The following is a 23,643-nucleotide window of genomic DNA, read 5'->3' on the forward strand; positions in this document are numbered from 1 at the left end:
TATCCAGGGAGGCAGGGCTTCTCACCAAACTTCTACTTCTCTTGGGAGAAATTGTCAATAATGCTTCTGAGTTACCCCTTTCCGCAAGCTCTTTGTTATGTGTCATTTAAATTAAGCAGGGTGGTGTGTGGCTTATCCATGGACAGGGAGTTTATAACGCAATGGGTTTAAGCCTCTCTTTGTGGTGTCACTTTTCTCAGCTGTGAAGTGAATAGGTCTAAAAGGGGTTTGTGGAGCACCTGGCTGGTTCAGTTGGAAGAGCTTGTTGCTTTTGATCTTGGGGTCATGAATTCAAGCCCTACTTTGGATATAAAGATAAATAAAAACTTTTGAAAAATAAAAGGGATTTGTAATTTGTCCGGCAAAGTCGAGATGTTAGTTCCAGGCATACCTACCTAAATAAAGGAGGAACCCACCTGTTCTCTTGATTCAAACTGGAAGACATTCTGTCTTTGAGGCCTATCATTTTTGAGGCATACTTTGAAGTACCTGTGTTTACACAGAAAGCCACCCTACTGCTTTATTTCTAAAGAAATCTATATGACAGTATTGGTGGGTTCCTCCTTTCTGGAGAGCCTGCCAAAGTCAGATTCCTGGACCTTCCCTCAGACTCAGTAAATCAGACTCTTCCAGGGTAGATCCCAGGAATCTGCATTCCAACATGCAGCTCAGGTGATTCTGATATGGCTAGTCTTTCAGGAATCACGAACCATTCATCTAAATTACGGTCCTCTTTTGCTTGGACTTCCAGAGCCTACTGGGGAGCCTAGAACAAGGCTAGGCATCGGCACCATGGATGTTCATTAAAAAAAAAAAGAAAGAAAGAAAGAAAATCAGTGAATAGGAATGCCTGGTTTGACAAGAATGCTGTGTCGCATATACATAGTGGCACACAAAACCAACAGGACGTGGTGCCTGCCTTCAAGGAGATCTTGTCTATTCATATAGTGATAAAAATCCACCCATGAACATACTCAAATGAAGACAAATTAAAAATTATGGCATATACTTTGAGAGAAGATGGAGTGATACAGATGAGAAATCATCCACAATCAGGATGGGACTTCCTGGGAGAATAGTAAGTGAATAGAGAGACCTGAAGGATGACTGGGTAAATAATCAAGAGAAATTTACAGAATTGTACTTGTCCAAAATGGTAACCACTATTCAGTGATGATTTACATTTAAGATAAAATTGTACAACATAGAAAATTTGGTATATTAACCAAAATTAAAAACTTAAAAATTTAGTGTCTAAGTTGTATTAGCTACATTTCAAATGCTCAGTAGCCATGTGTAGCTAGTATATTGGACATTACAAAAATAATACATTTTTGTCATTTCAGAGAATTTTCTTGGACTGCCCTGATCTGGGCCCAGGGTGGTAAAGCAAGTCTGGCACACCGCTTATTTTTGAAAATTAAGTTTTATTGGAACACAGCCATACTCATTCTTTTGTGAATGCTCGTTGGTTGCACACTACAGTGGCAGAGTTGTAGCAGTTGTGATAGAGACTATATAGCCAGCCCACAAGCCTAAATATTCTATAGTCTTATTAAAAAGTATGTGAGGGAATTGGCATAACATGGCTATATAGAGCAAGGAGAGCAAGTGAATTCCTTGTATAGTGCCACTCTTGCTATACAGATATTCAAATGCTACAAGAGAGGGATGGTGAGATTATGTTGCTTTGCCTGCTTGCACACAGGCAGCTGCTGATGTATTAATTTCTTCTTTTCTCTCCATCTGTGGCTTTTGAGGCAGCAGTCTCTTGTCTAGACAAATTGGAGCAGGTCCAAGGAAGAGCAACCACGTTGGTAAAGCAAATGTGTCCTTGGCAGCACAATTGATAGCGTTGATATAATCCTGTACTGGGTTGGAGGCTGAACTAAAGTTCTCTTAAAATCCAGTTACCTCTTCCTGCAAGATGATAAGTATTCAAGCAAAACTTTCATTTTGGAACCCAACACACCATGTGAAGACCTAGTCCCCTTGCTTATACAATCAGTTCAACGTAGTAATTTTTATATATTGAGATGTGATTGACATTAATCAAAGCTCATGTGAATAACCAAGTGGATCTTGATTTTTAGGAGTATTTCTTCTAGGTCGTATAGCTTCTCTGCATAAATGGAATTACATCAATGGTATTTATAAGCTGAGCTACACATTTTAAAAACCCTAATTTCAGCTTAAGTTAATTTGGTTGGGGAACTCTTAAAAATTCGTGAGTCTTTTCAGTTTATAAAATCCTAATTGAGCTATTTAGAAATTTAAGATTTTTTTGCTTTCGTTACTTCTGGATTAAGTTTACTTAAAAAATACTCGTAGGAAAAAATACTCATAGGGACTGTATATGATTGAGATGGAGCATTTTCTTTTTACTTTGTTGCAGATTGTTTGCTCTAGGATATGGATCCTGATTACACTATTATTTATTTATCAGCAACTAGTCAGGGTACTAGTGATGTTCTAGCCCTACTCCTAGCATTGCACTTCATTGGAAATCAAAAAGATTGTGACCTTTTTTACAGTATAATCCAGAAGATGCAAACTGTGTGTTCTATACCATGAGAGGAACTTTATCTCTCTCTCTTTTTCTTTTTTCCTTTAAAGATTTTATTTATTCATGAGAGACACACACAGTACGAGAGGGGGGGCTGGTGCAGAGACACAGGCAGAGGGAGAAGCAGGCTCCATGCAGGGAGCCCGATGTGAGACTTGATCCCGGGACTCCAGGATCACACCCTGTGCTGAAGGTGGCGCTAAACCGCTGAGCGACCCGGGCTGCCCTATCTCTCTCACTTTTTAAAAATTTTCTTCCTTAGGTTAAAAAAAAAAAAAAAGCTCAGACAAGTTGAAGTTTGTTGAGAGTCACACATTTAATAGCGACAGCAGGGAATCAAAGTCTAGGTGTTGCCGCCTCCACAAACATTCTTTTGCCTTCACTACTTACTATTTTTGTTCTTAGTCACTGGTTTTTAATTTAAAGAATTGTTTCATATATAACATCATAGCTTAAGTCTGAATTTTGTCAAATCTGTTTTCTGTATGATTTTATTGATAGTACTTGACTCAAATTCATTGCAGCGAGAATTGGATGAAAGGATGGTTATTTTTATCTCTTTAGACTGAACTTGATTTCTAAAGCCTTCTAGAAGCATATATTTTTTTCCCATACTGTTCTGAAATGATTTTTTTCAATATTTAAAGTCTAAATAACAATTTACTGTTTATTATGAGCTGCCTTATTTCATATATGATATCAATTATTTTGTTGGTTTGGTTTTAATTTAATAACCACTTAAATAAATATTGCTAATTCTCTTCTATTGTTTCAGATTTGATGGGAACTTTAATACCAATGTATCTAGAACAATTAGTTGTGATCGACTTTCTACTACTGTTAATAGCCGAGCCTTCAATCCAGGACGAGATTTAAATTCAGGTCAGTAATCTCTTGGTTTATAAAGATGAACTATATTCCACCACATTTAAGTTGAATAAATGTATTGCTTTAGATTTTTTCCCCTTAAGATTTGAAGAGAAAATAACATATACCTAAAATTAGGTATTTCTTTCTGGGAAGTTGACACTCAAAAGAAGGAAAGGAAAAAGAAAATCCAGCTGACCTGTACTGAGTTTTTATTGTATAGTATACATATGGCTCGGCTCTTCAATCCATTATCTTGTTCATTAGGAGTTTTACATTTATTATTTTAAAGGTTATTTTAGAGACCCAGCTACCTTTGCATTAAAAAGTATTGAATTTGTATTCCCTATTTGTAATTTTTAATTTGTTTTGGGAAGAATGGTAAGGGAGCATTTCTACTAATAAACAGTGCCAGGGTGCTGAGCATTGTTCTCGGTTTTGTTAAAACTTAGTCATATGCAGTAGTAATAACTACTAGGGTACCTGTATATATAATTATGTGTAGTTCCAAAGAGATTTGGTATCTCTGCTTTCTTGTCATGGTTTTCCAGTCTATATGTCTCTACTTGTCTTGCTACGCACACTTGTTGATTGGTGGGCTTCAGAATCAAAAAGCTTCCCTTTTAAGAGCTGGAAATCTCTTTAGAGATGACCTACTGGTTTCAATCCTCAAATCTGAGGCTCAGAAGGATCCTACGACTTCTCTTATTACTGGAAAATGAAGGATATAATCTTAAATATGAAGAACTGTATTTCCCAAATTCCAGATCTCTTGCAGACATATAAACCCTGAAGGAACAAAATATTTACTTTTAGAGCCCCATCCAGTCATGGCCCATGGGGAGAATTGTAGCCTTTGGGAGTTGTATACACAAACCAGGTAATCTAGTAAATCTGGAAGGAAAGAACTGTAGCTTAATATCGCTTAAGGATATTAAAAGTCTAGCTGTTGGCTAAATGGTCAACCTAAATATGCCAGGTACATATAGACCAATATGTAACGGATTCAGGTTTTGTTTTGTTTTTAGTTATTAGGGAATTTAGAGGCCATCTGGAGCAGGAGTAGATGTGGTTAACTACCACAGAAGAAGCTCAATTGAAAATATTTTTCATAACAAAATATAAGAGTACAGAAGGACATGGAATGGGCAGGGTAAATGAATTATGGAAGATTCCATAGCTGGCACAGAGCACAGAGCTAGAACTTGAGTTTTCTAGTTCTCAAATTCAGTGCTTACCTCTTTCCCTCAGTTATGCTTAGTAACACAAGATACACTGCTGGGTCTGAAGACTGGAGCTTGAAATAGCAATTTTTTTAAAAAAAATTATTTATTAGAGAGATAAAGTTTGTGCATGGGGGTGGAGGGGCAGAGCTCAACAGGGGAGTTGATCCCATGACCCATGAGATCATGATCTGAGCCAAAATTTTTATAATATGTGTTCACTTCTGGCTATTTGAATTAATAAGGAAAAAATATAGCCCATTCCTTCTTTACATACATAAGATCTATAAGGGCTGACACATAAATGTTAATTGTTATCTTTTAGTGATGGAATAGGTATTTGTACTTATCAATTTTCATATATTTTTAAATATTTTATGTATTTATTTGAGAAAGGAGAATGAGCAAGGAAGAGCAGCAGCAGAGGGAGAAGCAGGCTCCCCACTGAGCAAGGATCCTGGCATGGGTCTCAATCCCAGGACTCTGGGATCATGACCTGAGACAAAGACAGATGCTTAACTGACTAAGCCACCTAGACACCCCAGTTTTCTTAATTTTAAACTAAGCATGCATTGCTTTTATAATCAGGGGAAAATAAAGCAAGAAGGAATTACTACCCAATATATTTTCACTTCTTTCTGGTGGACGGTACTTTTCGTAATATGAATCTGACAATAGATCCTCAAATGGATGTCAGGGTTCTAGACAAAGCTCCATTACCCTCTGACTGTATAATTGGGACAATAATAAGGTGTAGGCTGGGGCCACATGAGGATGGTGCATGCTTATTTGGGAACCAGAGCGACACTGTCCTGCCAGGATCCTTCACCTTGGTAGGCCAGACCTTGGAGGATCTGGAAGCTGCTGCAGCCAGGGCTCCATCCTCATTGCCTTGTTTTATATCTATTCATTGTTTCTAATAATGAGTGTATTATTGAAATCTTTCTCCATCATTAATAGTCCTATTGTACACCTATCAAGTAGTGGTAAACACTTTCCTTTGTCCTAGGTCAGTTATAAAGAAAGCAAAGAGCTTACATTCCAGGAGCCAGGAAACAAATCTTAAACAAAAGGACACGTAAATATACATATATCTGATGGTGAATATTATGGAGGAAAAGTAACACAGGGATAAGACATAATGGTACTTTTGGCTGGCGGCAGGGGGAATGGAATGGGATGGGAGGGGAGAGGAGGGAGAAAGAAGGGAGAGAAGGAGTCTTATTACTTTATAAAAGGACTCATCAGTGAGATCTGAATAAGTGGGGTTGTAAAACCATAAGAATAACTGGAAGAAATGTATCCAGGCAAAGGGTTTGAGTTAGGAGAATGTTCAGTGTGCTCAGCAAGAAGGCCAGTATAACTGTGATTCAGTGAACAAGGATTGACCCTAGAAGATGAGACCAGAGAGGCAGTTGGGGGCCAGGTTACCAAGAACCTGACTTTACTGGCCCTTAGAAGGACTTTAGCTTTTGCTATGAATAGAGGTCATGGTGGAGGAGAGGTGGGGGCAAGGAGCAAAAAGGGCTTATCCAGAGTCATGATTTGACTTAGGTTAAAAGGTTTATGAACTGCTATGACAAGAATAGATTATAGCAAGGCAATGGTGGAAGCCAGGAAACCATTTAAGAGGTTATTCCAAAATCCAGGTGGCAGATGGCAGTGGCTCATAGTGTAGTAACAGAGGCAGTGGTGAGAAGAGATTGGATTTTGAATAGGTTTTGCAGGTAGAACCATTAGGATTTGCTGATGAATTGAATGAGGGTGGGGGAGAGTATGTGAGAGGAAGAGAAGAACTGGGAAGGACTTCCAAGATATTTGGCCTTGTCAACAAGGACAGAGTTGCCATTTATCAGGGTGGGGAATACCAGTGGCAAGCAGGAAATCAGCATTTCAGATTTAGAAAAGTGAAATTTGAGATACACATTCGATAATCACAAGTCGAATATACAAGTCTGGAGTCTGGGGAATGGGTCAGACTCCAGATTGAGATTTGAGATTCATTGTGTATAGGTAATAAATCATGAGACCCAAAAGATCACCTAGCAAGTGGCTGTGAGTAAAAAAGAGAAGAGGTTCCGGACTGAGTCTTGGGATGCTTTACCACGTAAAGGTCACTGAAGTGAAGAGGTTACAGTGAAGGAATCTGAGAAGGAAGTCAATCTGGTAGAACCAAGAGAGCCATCTTCTTGAATCCAAGTGAAAAAAGTATTTCAAGAAGCCAGAAGAGATCAACTGGATTAAGTAGGCCCAGTATGATGAAGGCTAAGAAAGCAGACACTGGATTTAGGAACATGGAGGTCATTGATGATCGTGACAAGGACTGTTTGGTATAATAGAATGACAGGCTGATCCTGGTTGGTTCAAGCTCTTAAGAAGGGATGAGAGGAGCAGGAAACAGTATATGAAATCCCAGTGGGCAGCCTGGGTGGCTCAGTGGTTTAGCGCCACCTTCAGCCCAGGGCATGATCCTGGGGACCCGGGATCGAGTCCCATGTCAGGCTCCCTGCATGGAGCCTGCTTCTCCCTCTGCTGTGTCTCTGCCTCTCTCTCTCTCATTCTTTTTCTGTGTGTGTGTGTGTGTGTGTGTGTGTGTGTGTGTGTGTATCTCATGAATAAATAAATACAATCTTAAAAAAAAAAAAAAAGAAAGAAAAGAAAAATCCCAAAGTTTGTTGAAAGGAAACCTGGAGGGCCATGTGGAGTCCCGAGGGTGTTTTTAAATTAAAAGAAATTACAGCAAGGTTATGTGCCAAGGGAATGATCCAGTAGAGGAAAGCAAAAGATCCAGAAGCAATAGGGGAGACAATTATTGGAGCCTTTTTCTTGATTAGGCAAGAGATGGTGCGATTCCAGTGAGAGGGTCCAAAAACACTGTTCGTTCTTAATAAGAGGAGGGAAGGAAGAGCAAGTGTACAGGGATCCCCATAATGATCCATGTAGTGTAGGGAATGCAGAGACTTCCCCTTCATAGTGATTTTGTTTTCTCAGAGACTTAGGAAGCAAGATCATCAGCCAAGAGTAAGCCAGAGGAAGAAGAGTCATTGAAGACCTTTTATATATACTAAGTTTGTCATCTATAAATGAGGTTTTAGAGCAGAACTCAGCTGCACATGTAATTGGGAATCCTGACAAAATGCTGTTTCATTACAGTAGTTATCTGTGAAGGGAGAGAGAGGTTGAAAAATTAGGAGGGGAGAAAGAAGATGGTGAGGTCAGAGGTATATGGTTAAAGATCATCAGATCTTGAATTTTGCTGTTTCTAAAAGCACATCTCAAGTATAACATCCTACCTAATGAGTTGTTCTCAGTGTAGTTGACATAGCTAGATTTACAAGCAGTTTTTGACAATGTTCAGGTATTTGAGAACTGACTTGCTTGTATTTGAAGTTGTGTGACATTCCACCAAGCCAGTGGCTGCATCCCAAAGTCCACATTCTTGAGCAGTCATTTGTAATATAAGAGGAGTGGTAGATGCTGGAGGGTAACCTCAGAGCTCCCCCTTTTCCTCCTCTTCAGCTCATGCCCCCTTTCAGAAAAGAATTAATGTATTTCGTGGGCTATTACATGTCTGATATTTACATCTGTAAGATGTCCAGCCTCAGGCTCTTTCAGACTGTATATAATCCATCAATGGGTCCCTAATTGATAGCACAGTTTCAGGTTGCCTTTCAGACTAGCTGGAAACAGACTCCCATAAATTGTAAACCATTCTTAGCTTCATTTACCCAAAACTAGGTCATGTGTCCATCCATCCAACACACTCGTATATTCTTTTTCTTAAACCATGCCAGATCTCAACTTTCCATATTGACTCCTTGTCCCTGATTCCATTCAAGCAACTAGCATTTGACAGTGCACACGTTACATTATGGTGCTGATAATGTTTTGTTCAGGTTCCTTCCTGCTTTTATCCCTAGTTTCCCTCCCTCCCTCCCTCTCTCTTTTTTTAATTCCTGCTGAGCTATTTTCTTGTGCGTAGCCTGATCCCTAAAGAGAATTTATTTGAAGAATCCAAGGAAAGTTGCCTCTTGCTCTCTTGAGTTATGCAATGGAGGTATGAGTGGAGTGGGAGTTAGTCTTTCTTGCCAAAAGAAAAGTGCCTGGACTTTCTTTATTGTGTTTGATTTAAAGACATCATTTGAAGTTGCAAACTTCGATCTTGGTAGCGTTGCAGTCTACATTGAGAAATGGGATTCACGGGGTGTAAGGGGCATCTGTAAGTCATGTTACAACGGTAAATGCTGCAGGAGGTACAGGTGGGCACTGGAGGCTGGAGACTGCTGCTAGTTTCAGTGGCTTCATCACTTCCTTCTGTGAATGACAAAGATTGGCTCTGTGTTGTAGGGTTTTCCTCCCTTCTTTAAAATGTCATGAAAATTATCTATTCAATATGCTAATGCCAATGCAGTGAAAAGCTATGTTCTTCCTAAAAACCTAAAATAAAAGAATAAAAATCAACCAACCTAGGAATTTCTAGTTTATTTTTATGCCTATTTGCCCCAGCTTTGTGATTGCATTAGTGTCATCACAGATGTGGTAATTATCTGTATAACACCTAAAAACTATTCAGTTACTTAGAAATCCAGATTATTGAGGCTATATAATTCAGTATATATTTGTGTGTGTATGTGTGTCACACATATACACAAAATTAAGTATTCCTTTGTTCTATTCCTATAATGCAAGCTACTTCAAAGTCTAGTCTTTTTTATATTTTGTCACAGCAACCCTATTATACTGATTTCAGAAGATTTTGTTAGTCACACATATCCTCATATATTCTCTCATAATACATATCATATTGGATATAGCCTGGTTTGGCTTTAGTTAAGAAAAGTATCTTGAACATTCCTTCGTATATATGTAAATAAATTTACTTGTAGATCCTGGTGGGAATGATTGTAGAACATCTTTGAATTAATCCATCTACTCCAGTTCACCATTCAGATTGTCCCAATTTTTCACTGTATCACTCCCTCTGGAAGGATTCCAAGTGACCCCTCCACAGTTTCCCTGACCCCTGTGTAGTAGTTGACAGGTAAATTTTTGTTTTGAAGTTCTATCATCCTTTGGCTTCCATGAAATTGTTCTGTGGCATTTATCCTCTTCTCTGCTCAGACCTTTTCATTTTTCTTCTTAAGCTCCTTTCTCCTCAGGTAGATGTCCCCACAGGTCCTCTCTTAACCACCTTCCCCCGCTTATAAGTGTTATCTCCCCAAATATTCTCAATTTAGCCAGCACCTCAGCTCCTGCCACATGCTGAGGAATTCCAAATCTCTCTTCAGCCATGGCCTATTTGAGCTTATGTATTGAGTAACCAGCTTTAAGACACATGTCTCTGTGATAATTCTGTAGCTACCTCAAAAATTAAAACAAACTTTTCTCTAAACCTCTCTCCCAGCTAGGCTCGCTATCCCGATTAGCAGTACCTCCATCCTGGTTATATTGGGACTATTTCCTCACCTTTTTCAACCCAGTACTTCTCCAAGTTTTAACAGACTTAACTTCTCTTAAGTCAGTGATCAAATGAGAGTGTGAGTGAGTGAATATTTATTAAGTATTTACTATGTACAAGTCACCTCACTAGGCATTTACCATGTGCCCTTCTCGCTTGTCATGCTGACTTGTGACATAGGTGTCATTGTCCCCTCTTCATTAAAGGGGCAACCTGGCTCACAGTCCATAGTTCAGAGATGTGTCTTGAATCCCTTTTGTCTTCTGCACTATTAATGCCATAAACCTAGATCTTTGTAGACCTTTCTAGAAGATGAATTCATACAGAAACCTCCCGAAAGTTTTCCCTGCTTTTATTCTTTTTTCAATATATCCTGCATACTGTAGGTATTTTGCAAATATCTGCTCTATAACTCCATTTCTGAAAAACCTCTGGTGGCTCACCTGTAAGATAAAGGTGGAGGCCTTTCAATGCCATCTTCTTTTCCCCTTCCTCCTGCCCTCAGGGGGTAGCTTTCATTTCTTCGAATCCTTAATCTGTCACTCCTCCATGCTTTCACTCCTGTGACTGTTTTATCCCAGAATATAGTGCCTGCCTCCTCTGACTCATAAAATATTGCTCATTCCTCAGGGCCCAAATTCCTTGTCATCTTGCCTCACTTTCACGGGTAGAATTCTTTGTCGGTTGTACTGGTTGAGTTTACTAGGCCCACACTTTGAGATGGAGACTGGCAGCCTATGGAGAGAGGGAAGGAAGCAGGATTGAGGGGTGGGACCAGTCAGGCTGAGGTGAGGTCCTCAGCCACCTCCAAGGGAGTTGAGAGGCTGGGGTGGTCATTCAGAATTGGGTTGGCACAACACTCTCTTTATCACTTTATTCTGTGGTACATTCTTAGAAATTTCAGTTTTTATGCTGACCCTCTGCTCTTTTTAATTAATTTTTAAACGATTATTTAATTATTTGAGAGAGTGAGAACTAGAGAGTGTCCAAGTGGGGAATGGGGAGAGGAAGAAGGCAGATACCCCACTGAGCAGGGAGCTGGATGCTGGGGTGGATCCCCTGACACTGGGATCATGACCTGAGTCGAAGGCAGACACTTCACTGACTGAGCCACCCAGGCATCCCTTTTTAATTTATTTTTTATATGTCAAGTTCCCAATATAGTGACCTGCCCATAGCAGGTACACAGCAAATACTTATTGATGAATGAATGAAACTAGAATTTTGTGTTTCTGTTTCATTTTTATAGTGGAAGGACCAAGAATTTTGAAGGACCTTAGGAAAGAAAAGAATTGATTTTGATTTGCTTGCAGGGTAGCTTGCAAGACTATTACATGTAAATCCAAAAGTGGGATTAGAAAGAGGTGGCCATGGCATAGGCAAAATGACTAGATGAGGAATAAATGAGATGGTTTCTTTAGTTTCACAGCAAATTAGCATACATAAATATCTCAGGTATATAGGGTAACACAGGCTATGCATATGAATGATACCATCTTGCATTTGCATGATCCAAACTATGCTGAATCCAAATACACAATGTACACAAGAAAATCAATCTGTTACTTCTTAGCACTTCATAAACCATTTAATATTTTTGTCTTACCATAGATACCAAAGACATGTATCCACTCTATTTTATGGATGAGAAACAGGCCCACAGATAACTGATCTACCTAAAGTCAGACAACAAATTGTGTTGAGATGACTAAACATTATGTCCTGACTCCTAGTCTAGTGAGCTTCCTACCATAGAAGCTTAGGACAAAGGAGTGTCTCCATCCCTGTATTCTGGCTATGATACTTCAAACTCTTTATGTCTAAAATCAAACCCATACTCTTCTACCCTTTCAACCCAAACCTCCTCCTCCACCCGTGTTCTGTATGTCCATTAACAGCGGCTTCATTGTGGCACTTGGGTGGCTCAGTGGTTGAGTGCCTGCCTTTGGCTCAGGTTGTGATCCCGGGGTCCTGGGATGGAGTCCCACACTGGGATCCCCAAAGGGAGCTGTTTCTCCCTCTGCCTATGTCTCTGTGTCTCTCATGAATAGTTTTTTTTTTTTTAATCTTAAAAAAAAAAAAAAAAAAAAAAGCTTCATTTTACAGGTCACTGAAGCTTGAGACCCAGAACCAACCATGACTCCCTCCTTGTAGTTTCTCATAAAGAGCTTCTCTCAAATAACCTCTATAAGGCTGTTACTGTGGCAGACACCAAGATAATCAAGACAGAGGTTTTATCCTCAGAGCTCACAACCTAATTGTATTATATGTATGTATCAAGGGGAATGAAGAGAAGGAGAAAATCAACAGACAACTACCATTATTACCATGCTAAGTGTTGTAATGATAAAGATAAGCAAGGGCACTTGACCCAGATTGTAAGGTTGAGATGTGCCTTAAAAGACCATAGGAATTATTCAGGTGATATGCCTGTGTTAAGTATATCTCCCAATTAGAAATCTATAAAAAGTGCAGCCACCACAATCCAGGATCATTGTGGAAGAGGGCAGTGGTAACAGTAAATGAAGGTAGCGCTAAGCCAGATTTTAACTACTTGTATATGACCCTGAGGAGTTTGGTTTGGGTTTGGTTTTTGTTTGGTTTGTTTTTTAGTTTGAAGTTAACCAAGTGACAGATTTTAAGCAGTGCAAGCAAGAGAGCTTTGTGGAAAATGAATGGAAGCATATTTGGCCTGGGAGAAGGAGAAAACTGGAGTAGACTATTACATGTAAATCCAAAAGTAGGATTAGAGAGAGATGATGATGGCTTAGGCAAAATGACTAGATGAGGGATAAATGAGATGACAGGAAACGGAGAATCAGTGTAGACCACTCTTCCAAATTATTTGGCTGAGAAAAAGGAGAAAGGTCCCTGATAACATAGGGAAGAAATAGGGTAAAGGAAGAGTTTTATTTATTTATTATATTTATTTATTATTTTTTTATTTATATATTTTTATTGATAATCATTTTTTTAAGTTAGGAAAACTTGAAAATGATTATATGCTGAAAACAGTGGAGGAAAAAAGTAAAACTAAGGAAATGGATGGGACAATGGAATTAAATGTCTTGGTCCAGTTGTCCCAAATTTGGCTGATCATCAGAGTCATCTGGAGTGCTTTGTCAAAAAAATACCTATTCTTTGACCCCCAACGCAGACTTGGCAACTCAGAATATTGGCTTGGTAAAGTTTTGGGAATTTATAGGTTTCAAAAGCTGATTATAATGATCAGCCAGGCTTTGAGAACTCTGTTAAATTTATCTTACCCCTTCCATGAATATTTGGAGATCACCTGGATCTTTGGATCCTCTGGGAGTAATCTATTAAAAAGAAGAGGATAGAGAGTAGTAGATCCTATACTGATTTTGGATTGCCTCAGAAGTTTATTTTGGATTCTCTGAGCCCATGACCCAGGCTGTCTTAAATGAATCAAGGACATAATGGAATGATTATTTTTGCATTATGTAGATAATCTAGAATGGACATAAACTGCTGTGAGCTTGAAGCAGAGCCTGAGATTTGAGGATGTTCTCTCCTTAGTATTAGACCAATGTAAGTACAGTGGGATTATCTGAGCCAGTTGTCATTAATCTAACTTTGACAATAGGTTTTAGCTAGCATGGTCATTGTGGTAGAAGAATTACTGGGCTACATGATCTAGATCCCATTCAAGGGTCGGAGCTTAAGTCACTCTTCCCTTTCTGAGCCAGAATATGTTTAGCTATAAAATGGGAATAATATCTCCTTGGTAAAGCTCCACCTATTCCAGCTCTTGCCTAGCTATCATATACAATTAGAGGGAAAATTAACCTTGGTTTCCTGAATAATAAACCTACCTCAAAATGTTGTTATAAGAATTAACTGAGATAGGGGATCCCTGGGTGGCTCAGCAGTTTAGCACCTGCCTTCAGCCCAGGGTGTGATCCAGGAGTCCCGGGATTGAGTCCCACATCAGGCTCCCTGCATGGAGCCTGCTTCTCCGTCTGCTTATGTCTCTGCCTCTCTCTCTCTCTCTCTGTGTGTGTCTCATGAATGAATAAATAAAATCTTAAAAAAAGAATTAACTGAGATAATATATATAAAAGACATAGCAAAGTGCTTGGTACATAGTCAAATATTCAATATGCCTACCACTCCTGAAAATTGTAAGCATTTCCTGAAGATCCATGAAATAGTACGTGATAAAATGTGTGATAAAATGATGCTCTGGATGTGAGCTAGGAGTAGGACTTGGAAGGTGTGATATAGGGTATAATGCCAGAAATTTTGCTGAGAGCCCTCAAAATGTTTATTTTATTCCACTCCAAAATGATTGCTGTTGCACAGAATACTACAGAAAGGTGCTACGTAATTTCTGGTCTTTTGGGGGAATGTTTGTGTTTTTGTGTGTCTGTCATTCTGTGTATTTAGGACAGCTCTTGTATTTTATATTTGGCAAGGTGTGGGAGGTACATAGCTTTATGTGTTTTGCTGAGTAGTATTGGGCTGGGCATCAGAAAGGCCAGAGTTCCTTGAGGTGGAAGGCAACAAGTTCTCTCCTATAGAGCATTTCTTTGTGTTCCTACCTTTGGTGGATAATATTGTCAGGAAAAAACAAAGTCACAACCCAGCTATAAGCAGTTTGTAATCTGTCTCTCTCTCTCATCAATCTGGTGGTTTAAGCATTAAAGAGGGCAGGCAAGGAGGTTGGGGACATGGTTTTGTTTTGACTAGAGAGGCTGATCTAAGAACTGGTCAGATGTAGATGGTGAAATTGGAAAGGAAATATTTGGGGGCCAGGGGATCTGGGGCCCATATGTTAGAATTTTCCACAGACAGTATATTACACTATCCAGGCAAATCTTGAGACTCAAATAAATGGGAAATAAAGAATGCCTGAGAAGGGGAAAGGCACATTTTTTTAAAGTAAATTCTTCTTCCAATACGGAGCTCAAACTCATTATCCCCGAGATCGAGTTTCATGCTCTACCAACTGAGCCAGTGGGCCACGCCCCAAAAGCCACATTTTTAAAGCTGCTTTTCCAACTACAGGTTGTGTATTGTGGCAAAGAAAAATAAGCCAATAGGTATGGTGAAATTGTTTGTCTTCGTTAGAATTAGCATGGGAACTATAAGAGAAAAATAGTAAATTTGTTGAAGGTTACATAAGAGACCAGAGGAGCAGAACTTGCCTTTAAAGAACAAGGAGCTTTCACAGGTACTTCCTCATTTGTTAAAGGCCGATTAGAAAGTTTTCTGTCATTCTGTCTAAACATTTCCTGGTACTGTTTGGACATTTTGTTTAGTCTTGGGTCAATAATAACAATCTCTTAGTGCTGACCTACTAAGTTATCCTAAGTTACTAGGAAGTAAGAATACTCCCCCCCCCCACACACACTTTTTTTCCTTTTGCATAAACTTGATCAAAGCTAGGTAGAAATTTGTCCTTTCTAGTTGCGAATCTTTGTACTTCGTTCCTTACTGTTGACTTTCATTCTTTACCCTTCTTCTCTTTGGTTTCTAGAGGGTCTTTGGAGATACCTTGTCCAAATCCATTACTCAGAGAATAGAGATGAGGAAATTATGAAATCTCATGGGGGACAGAGGTGATGAGCCTTGGCCAAGGTTGTCACTCACTGGCTCATCTAGCAGTTACTGACTCAGTGCATCCTAAAAACCAGGCATGCACCAGGCTTTGGGAATGTGGTGAACTTGGCTCAGGATTTGGCTTCTGCCCTGATGGAGCCTGCAGTAAGTCTGCATGGGAGACATGAAACATCACTACAAAAATCAATACACTGGCCATTACCAGTCTTTGCTTTGAAAGACAATACTGGGTGCTATTAGGATAATAATCAAGGGTGGCCAGGGAAGATCTCTCTGAGAAAGTAAAAAGACTGATTTCAAGTCTAAGGATCACCTTGTATGGAGAGATCAGCACGTGTGCAGAACTGAAGGAAGTAGCTCTTGATGTACAGTGTAGTGAGTGAGTTGAAGGAGGGTAAAAGTGAGGTTGGAGAGTAGGAAGGGGCCAGATGGTGCAGGGCCTTATTGGGTTTGGATTTAATGCTAGCTGTAGCACAGTGGGAAACCTCTGAAGGATTTTGGGTGAGATTTGATTTCCATTTTAGAAAGATGCCTTTGGATTCTGTATAGTGAATAAATTTAAGGTCAGAGAGCTTGCTAGTCTTAGAGATGGGACCAAAACCCATGGCTCCCTACTCCCAGTCCATTCTGATTTATCAGGGTCTTCCTTCTAGTTCCTAAGTGCCAACCCAAATTAAATAGAAAGTACAGAACAGCATTGGGACTTTGTTCCAACTGGCTTTCTTATGTTCATTCACTCTGACAGTGAAAGACCTCTCCAGTTGGTCGAACACCTTCAGAATAATTAAAATGAGTTCTCAGCAGTATAGTTTCTCAGTCCCATAAAAACTCCTATTATCTAAGATATGCTTTTTATGGTTTGGTGTCACTCAGAGTCATGAGTTCTATATTTAACTTGAGTCTGCCTTCTGAGCTACAGTGTATATGTCTGTGGTATTTGCCAGTTAAGCCAGCCTGTGGGGTCACTGGCGAACCCCATGACATTGGACTCTTCAGCTGGTGTGTGCCCCTTTAAGCAGTTGCACCATTTGGTTTTTCTTACAAGATTAAATGCTCACTTTAGCCTATGTCTTCCTTCAATTTTTTTCTGTCAAGTGTCTTCTTAACTGCATTTATTTACACTGTGTCATTACAAACTAATGCAGCTGATTATTTTGATTGAAAAACACCAACGTATTTATATATTTATTTTGCTTCTCAAAAAATACTCTGTGTACTTATCTAGTGATTGCTAATTCATCCAACATGTATTTAGTGACCTTGTGGTTGCACCGTAGCTGAAAGAGCAAGGGCTTTGGAGGCAGACACACCTAGGTCAAACCATGACTTGGGCCTTGATTCTGCATCTATAAAATGAGTATAACAACAAACTCATAAAGTAATTACAAAAAGCAGCACACCATATATAGAACTAGTTTATGTGGTACTCAGTAAATTTTCACTGTTCTACCATCAAATCAATCCTTTTGAGGCATCATTGATATGCAATAAACTTCACATGTGTAATATATACAATTGATATATTTTGACATGTATAGTCCCCTGAAACCATCAGACAAGCAGGCCTTTTCTCTCTTTCCCTTTACCTATTTCTGTACCTATTATATTGGCAGTAGTGTTGGGAGATCAGAGTGTCGGTCATTTTAAAACCTATTTAGAATTATCATTGCTCTGTTTTGATTGAATCACCATATTTATTTTCAACGGAATTTGGCATTAGAGTAAGATTTTATAATTTATTAAACGTATCACAAAAGGTTGAGAAACACTACTTCTGAGCAGACCCTCCCAGCCCAGGCGCTGGGGACACCAACCCCACAGCTCTCACAGAGCCTGTGCCTTCACTTGAAGAGAACCGAGCACCTCTGCTCTGGGCGCAGAGCTGACTCAGACCCAGATCTCACCCTCACGAATCTCAGAATCTAGGGCTGGAAGAATGAAAAGTTGCCAGAACAATGATAACACTAACTAGAAGGTGGGAGAGGTGAGATGCTGGAGAATTTCAGAGGGTGTGGTAGCTTCTGTCTTGGAGATGAGCTTGGAGTGAGGACAAAGCCGTTCATTGCCACCTTCATGTGTGTCTGTCTGAGGTAGATGTGCAGAGCAGTTGAGACAAATACAGGCCCTTCCTGTTGATAGCTTAAAGCCTAATGCTGTGCGTTGTGGGCCAACAGGCTGGATGTATGCCCAGCCTTTTCCTGGACAGCATCCAGCATTGCTGAGGACAGAGTGAGCATGCAGGACCCCAGCCCAAGTTATCCAGTGGCCCGAACACCTCACTGACTCCTAAAGAATGGGGTTGCCTGTGCCTATGCGGAAAATAGGGCCGTCCTTCACCTCCAATATCTAGGTCAGAGAGGGGCCCACTTGGGGTGCACACTACAGTGATAGATTGCTTCTGGGCCCTGGGGTCCTTGTTACCATCCTATTCATCATCTTCTACTAGTACCGAATAATGGATGAAATGTCATCAGATGCCAAAGTTGTTCTCAGCAGGAGGGCTTGAGGAACCTTGCCTTATACTGATGCTCTAGTGCTGGAATGATTATAAGGAACCAGAATGATCTTCTCCGGTGAGACTAAATGTATCATGCACTGTATGAATTCTGATTTATTTTTAAAACATTCTTGCTCTCATAGGCTCCCCTTTTAATAGTCTCACTGTAGCCTGTTTATTGTTACAGATGTTACTTTTAAATGAGGTCATTGAGCTTTACTTTCCAAAGGCAGTGTTTGCCGGTTACTGCAGGGTTGGCAGGGCTGCCCGAAGAACAGCGCTTACATGAGATCAAGGTGAAGGTTTCAGACCCTCAGAGAGAAGGCTGCCTCCATGTTTCCCTGCATGCACGTCAGCCGTAGGTCCCAGGGGAGAGAGTGGTCACACTGGTCCAGGTGTTGCCCTTGCTAAGGTTGCCTGGCAGGAGTGCAGTGGGGACCGGTGTTGCGGTCACACACACTTGACTGCCGTCTTACTCCCTGTGAAACCTCCGGGAGGCCAGAAGACTCAGCTGGGTTCTTTGTCTGTAACTTGGGGAGAATACTTTGTTGCTCCTAGATTTTCATGGATAAGATCTACCCTTTTTCTGTGTCTGTTTGGCAGGGTAATTACTAACGGCGTGAGACACCGAACATGCTTTTAAGTCCTCCACGTAGTGCATTTCACATGGTGTGTTCAGAGGACCAGCACTAAAATCAAAGGCCCACTCACCAGATCCAGCTTGCCACCGATTGTAGATAAACTGTATGGGCACAAGACAAAACGGAATGTCCTTGGCCACTTTGGCACTACAGCAGCACAGTTGGGTGGGTTGCAACAAAGCCTGCGTGGTCAACAAAGCCAGAGTTCTTTACTCTGCAGCCCTCGCAGAAGTTTGCCGACCTCTGAGCTGGGCTCAAGGATGGCCGCGTGGCCTTCAGAGCTTGCTTTTTGCTTTTGCCCAGGCTCCTCCTCCCACTGAATGGCTTTCCGTTCTGTTTCCCACTATAGAAGTCTCCTAGCATATCAGTTAGTACATAAGGCTTGTCTTTGGCTCAGCTGTGTGTGTATCTCACAGCATGTAAAGCAGGGCACTACCCATAGTAAATGTGTCCTCCATGACTGATTCGGCGGGGGAACAGAGTGGAAGGGCATCAGAGAAGGCAGAGAACTCTGCTTGTGGGAGAGGGTAAGAACGACTTCATGGAGGTTTGGGAACAGGACAGCTCAGGGTAAGGTGGCTGCCACTCCCGCTGCAGATCAGTGGCAGGGATGCAGTGTATCTAGTAGGAAGGGAGGCAATACTGCATGGTTGGTGGGAACAGAGGAGCTAGGACAGCCAGGCTTGAATCCCAACTTGGCCATTTATGGGTGATACCTTAGACAAGTCATTTAAGCTCTCTGAGTGTATTTTCTAAACTCCACAGTAGGAAATAATAATACCACCTTCATCCTACAGTTGTTTCATGTGCTAAATGAGAAAACGTGAAGGAAAGCCTTTATATCCCACTGCTGGCACATTGGAATGATTCTGTGAACTCTTACAGAATGATGATGGTTCTGACCTTTCAAGTACCATCTATGCTAATTTCCTCATTGTGGAGTGAGCAAGATCAGGGTCACAGGTCTAGTCCCTCTGGAGACTAGACCTATTAATGTCACTGTTTTCCACAGTTAACGTACCCCAAGCCAGCAAGTATACAGTGGTCCAACAGGGGCCAACCTACTGAGGGGAGAGACCAGTGCAGATGAAATCATTCATGCTGGAAAAATATTCCAGGACATATAGCATCACCATACAGTGTTAAGAATAATAGCTTCCCTTGACTGAAGCATTCATTACATTTTTCTGTTCATGGGTATTTTTTAAAGGACAGAAAGAAAATGTTTAGCGGAAAATTTACAGCCTGAGATCGAGTGGGATTTCTTCATACTACAAGCAGTTTATGCAAAACAGATGCCTAAAGAGTGGTGCCTGCCTGCACCTGTGGATTTGGTGGTTATATTTCCTTTTCCCCACTCCTCCAGTTCTTGCAGACAACCTGAAATCCAACCCTGGAATTAAGTGGCAGTATTTCAGTTCGGAAGAAGGGATTTTCACCGTTTTCCCAGCACACAAGTTCCGGTGTAAGGGCAGCTATGAGCATCGCAGTAGGTACGTTGACTCACTTGCTGAAGTTTTAATTACTGCTTAAGAGTGATCTGTATGAAAGAGAGACTCCTCATATACACATATGGCTCTGCCTCCAAACTGTGGTTTCAGAAGCCTGTTTTGGAATGATTTCACCATTGAGCATAGGTGGATGTGGAAGTGCTAGGAAGGGCAAATGATAAAGCCCAGAGTTTCTCTATACTTTCTAACAAGCCAAAGAAGAGTACTTAAATAAAGAAATTGTTGGAGGCACCCAAGTTGTTTTGAGGTTCAGGCATTGGTGAGACAGGAATGATAAAACTTTCTCCTTAAGTGCAGCCCTAGAAGACTCGGAGCCTCTCAGAGTGGACTTTGTGATTCCCAGCTTTCCTTTCTGTTGATAATGTGCTTGGCCATCTTTTTGAAATTTACATGCTACTAGAAGTTTTAAGGTTGCCCAGAACACATTGGATTGAAGACCGTTAACATCCTGTTCTTCTCACGGAAATGACTAGAGTTTGTACCGCTTAGCCAGAAGGGCAGTAATGGTGAGCTAATTTGTATGACAAGACTCATCAATTTACAGAACACCTTAGGCAAAGATACTTCCCCTTTGAGTCCTTACAGTTTCCCTTTGCAGTGTCAGATGTTTGATGCCAGAAAATCTGGAGCTAGTGGGAGATGTTCATTTTTCATGCCATTTTTTAGAGTTTAAAGTAACCATCACTTTAGCCTCTCTTTATCTTTACTTTAAATCATATCTAAAATTTTCCCCAAGGAAAATTCTACTACTGTGCTTTTCCTAGAAAGACCTTTGTGTCATTGATACGGTTTCTTCAGTTCCCTCCCTAGACATCCTGATGAAGATCTAAGTGTCGAGAGACTGGACCGGAAACCATGACCTTGTTTCTGGTCTGGCTCATTCAGGAGAGGCCAAAGACACCATGAACCATCTAATTTGTATTTCTAAGAAGCTAGATCGGATGGCATGCTGCTCTTAATGATTCACCTAATGAGGGAAAGTACAAAAGGGCAAGCAGGACCTTGTCACAGATCAACACTCACCTACACTTGGAAAGTTTCATCCATACCCACCCTGAATATGCATTACACCAACCCTCAACACTCTTCCCTTGGCTAAATAGTCCAGGTTTCTTTCCTTATAGATTGCTGTTCTTATCTCTTGACTTGCCCTCACTGCTTTCCTCTGAGGCCTTTGCAAGTCTTCCACATCTTTTGAAGTGGAGTGGGTTTTCAGAATACACGAGAAAGGAACCAGTGGATACCAATCATGCTGTGGAGACCAATTCCCAGATTATACATTTAATGTTACTATTTATGCATCCCTCCAAAACAGTTTCTTAACAACTTTCTGTGGCAGGCAATGTGAAACATACATCCTGCTTTTCATTGATGTGGGTTGAGTTAGAAAAGAGCTATGCCTTTTTTTTTTTTTTTTTTTTTTTTTTTTTTTTTAATTCACCTTGCTTGGAGGACCTAAAAAAAGTTCAATATTTGAGATGGTTGTCAGTGTTGGGATAGTCAGATTTCATTCTTTTCCATTCTGTCTTTTATTTCTGTAGCCATCTCTCCTGGATTCTTTTTATTCCATCTCCCTACTGGCTTAATGGTATCAACTGGTGAAAATAAAGCAGTACTTCAGTGTTCACGTAGGACTTTTGGCTTGAGAACAAAAGTGTAAACTTGGCTAGATTTCAAGAGTTTGTGGGATTTCTTGGGGTTTTTTTTGGGGGGGGGTTGTTTTTGTTTTTTGGGGGTTTTGGGTATTTTGCCTTTCTTCCTTAATTTGTGCCCAGACTTTTTTGAGTCCACTGGCATCTAACATTTCATAGAAAAAAACTAGTGTTTTAGGGGTGTCAGTAAAGGAGAGAATTCTCTTGAGGCTGATTTGCTTTCTTAAGCTCCAACTAATTTGTTCCAGCTTTAAAACTGTGAAGGGAGACCTCATTAAAGCCTTTCTCACAAACCTTCCTGTACTGCACATGAGCAGAAGGCTGCTTTTCATGGGAGGCATTTCTTCTTTGGACCTTCCCCACCCTCCCTCCACCCCCTTTTCTGAATGTTGGCAAACAAAAACCTGGCAAGAAGAGTGGCTATCACAGGCTTGGACAAATTTGATGGCATGGTTTTAAATGCTCAGATAAGGGGCCTTTTGGTGGCTGACCTGTGTGAATTGGTTCAGTACAGAAAGGAAAGGGCCCTCTTAAGCAGTAGCCTTTGTCTGGGGAGAGAGAAACCAAACCTGCTATTCAAAGCTGCTCAGCATGTTCACAGATGACAGGCCGCCTCCGTTTTAGCAAAGCCCCGCTCTGTATGTCTGCAGACCCAGCACTGGCAAGTAGGCCTTCTTCTCTCTCTTGTGCTCTCTGCAGTCTCAGAGGCCACCAGTTCCATTTTCTGTAGCCGAACATTGGGTAACCTTGAACAGCATCACCACATACAGCTACGAGTGTGGACTTTCAAGTGTGTGGAAAAAGCCAGTCTCCCAAAGGATTTACTCCCCCCGCCCCTTTTTTTTAAGATTTAAGTAATCTCTCTACCCAATGTGGAGCTCAAACCCACAACCCCAAGATCAAGAGTCATGTGCTCCACCAACTGAGGCAACTAAGGCACCTCCAAAAGGTCAGCTTCTTATAACCTCCTCCCAGTTGTCTTAACCTTTGGGAGATTTAAGGTACCATTCTCTGTTCTACAGACACATGCTGTTGTCTCGAGGTCATATTTTCAGTGCGCCAGTAGCCTTTCTCCTTGCAGCTGATCTCTCCATTCTTGTGCCATCGCTGGAAAAACATATAGGCACCAAATGCCTGCACATCTGTAGTGTTTATTTACAGCTGCGTTAGGTTGAGGTCCTTTTTACCTAAATCAGGACTGACCCCAGAAAGCTTCTTCCCCCTTCTAGACCTATCTACGTCTCCACAGTCCGGCCACAGTCCAAGCACATAGTCGTGATCCTGGATCACGGGGCTTCCGTCACAGACACCCAGCTTCAGATCGCCAAGGACGCTGCCCGGGTCATCCTCAGTGCCATCGATGAGCACGACAAGGTACCCTCAGTGACCCCCATGTCATTGACTCTGCCTTGAATGTCTTTTGTAAAGTACCTTGTGTTTTATGATACATAGTTTTAAATCCATATTTAAAATGACTATGGGGAAAAGAGAGCGGTTTTGTTTTTATTCTAGCATTTGGGGAAACAGCTGCTGATTTTGGCTCTTTTAAAATCACCCCCACCAAGCCGAGTCTTGTACTTCATTCATGGCTCATATCAAGGCTTCCAGTTAGCTGTGGCTTTCACACTGGAAGTTATGCTGA

At 40.8% G+C, this 23,643-nt stretch overlaps 1 protein-coding gene across 1 annotated transcript in view; it reads left to right on the forward strand.

Moving 5' to 3' along the window:
* CACHD1 (cache domain containing 1) overlaps positions 1–23,643 on the forward strand; it is a 200,317-nt gene that overhangs the window by 122,762 nt on the left and 53,912 nt on the right. Inside the window, exons 4-6 of the mRNA XM_072820615.1 lie at positions 3,342–3,448; positions 20,205–20,331; positions 23,231–23,375. Of these exons, the coding sequence (XP_072676716.1) occupies positions 3,342–3,448; positions 20,205–20,331; positions 23,231–23,375 (379 nt within the window). The remainder of the gene's footprint in view (positions 1–3,341; positions 3,449–20,204; positions 20,332–23,230; positions 23,376–23,643) is intronic.

This window comes from Canis lupus, chromosome 3 (genome assembly GCF_048164855.1).
Source record: "Canis lupus baileyi chromosome 3, mCanLup2.hap1, whole genome shotgun sequence".
In the NCBI taxonomy this organism is placed as follows: domain Eukaryota; kingdom Metazoa; phylum Chordata; class Mammalia; order Carnivora; family Canidae; genus Canis; species Canis lupus.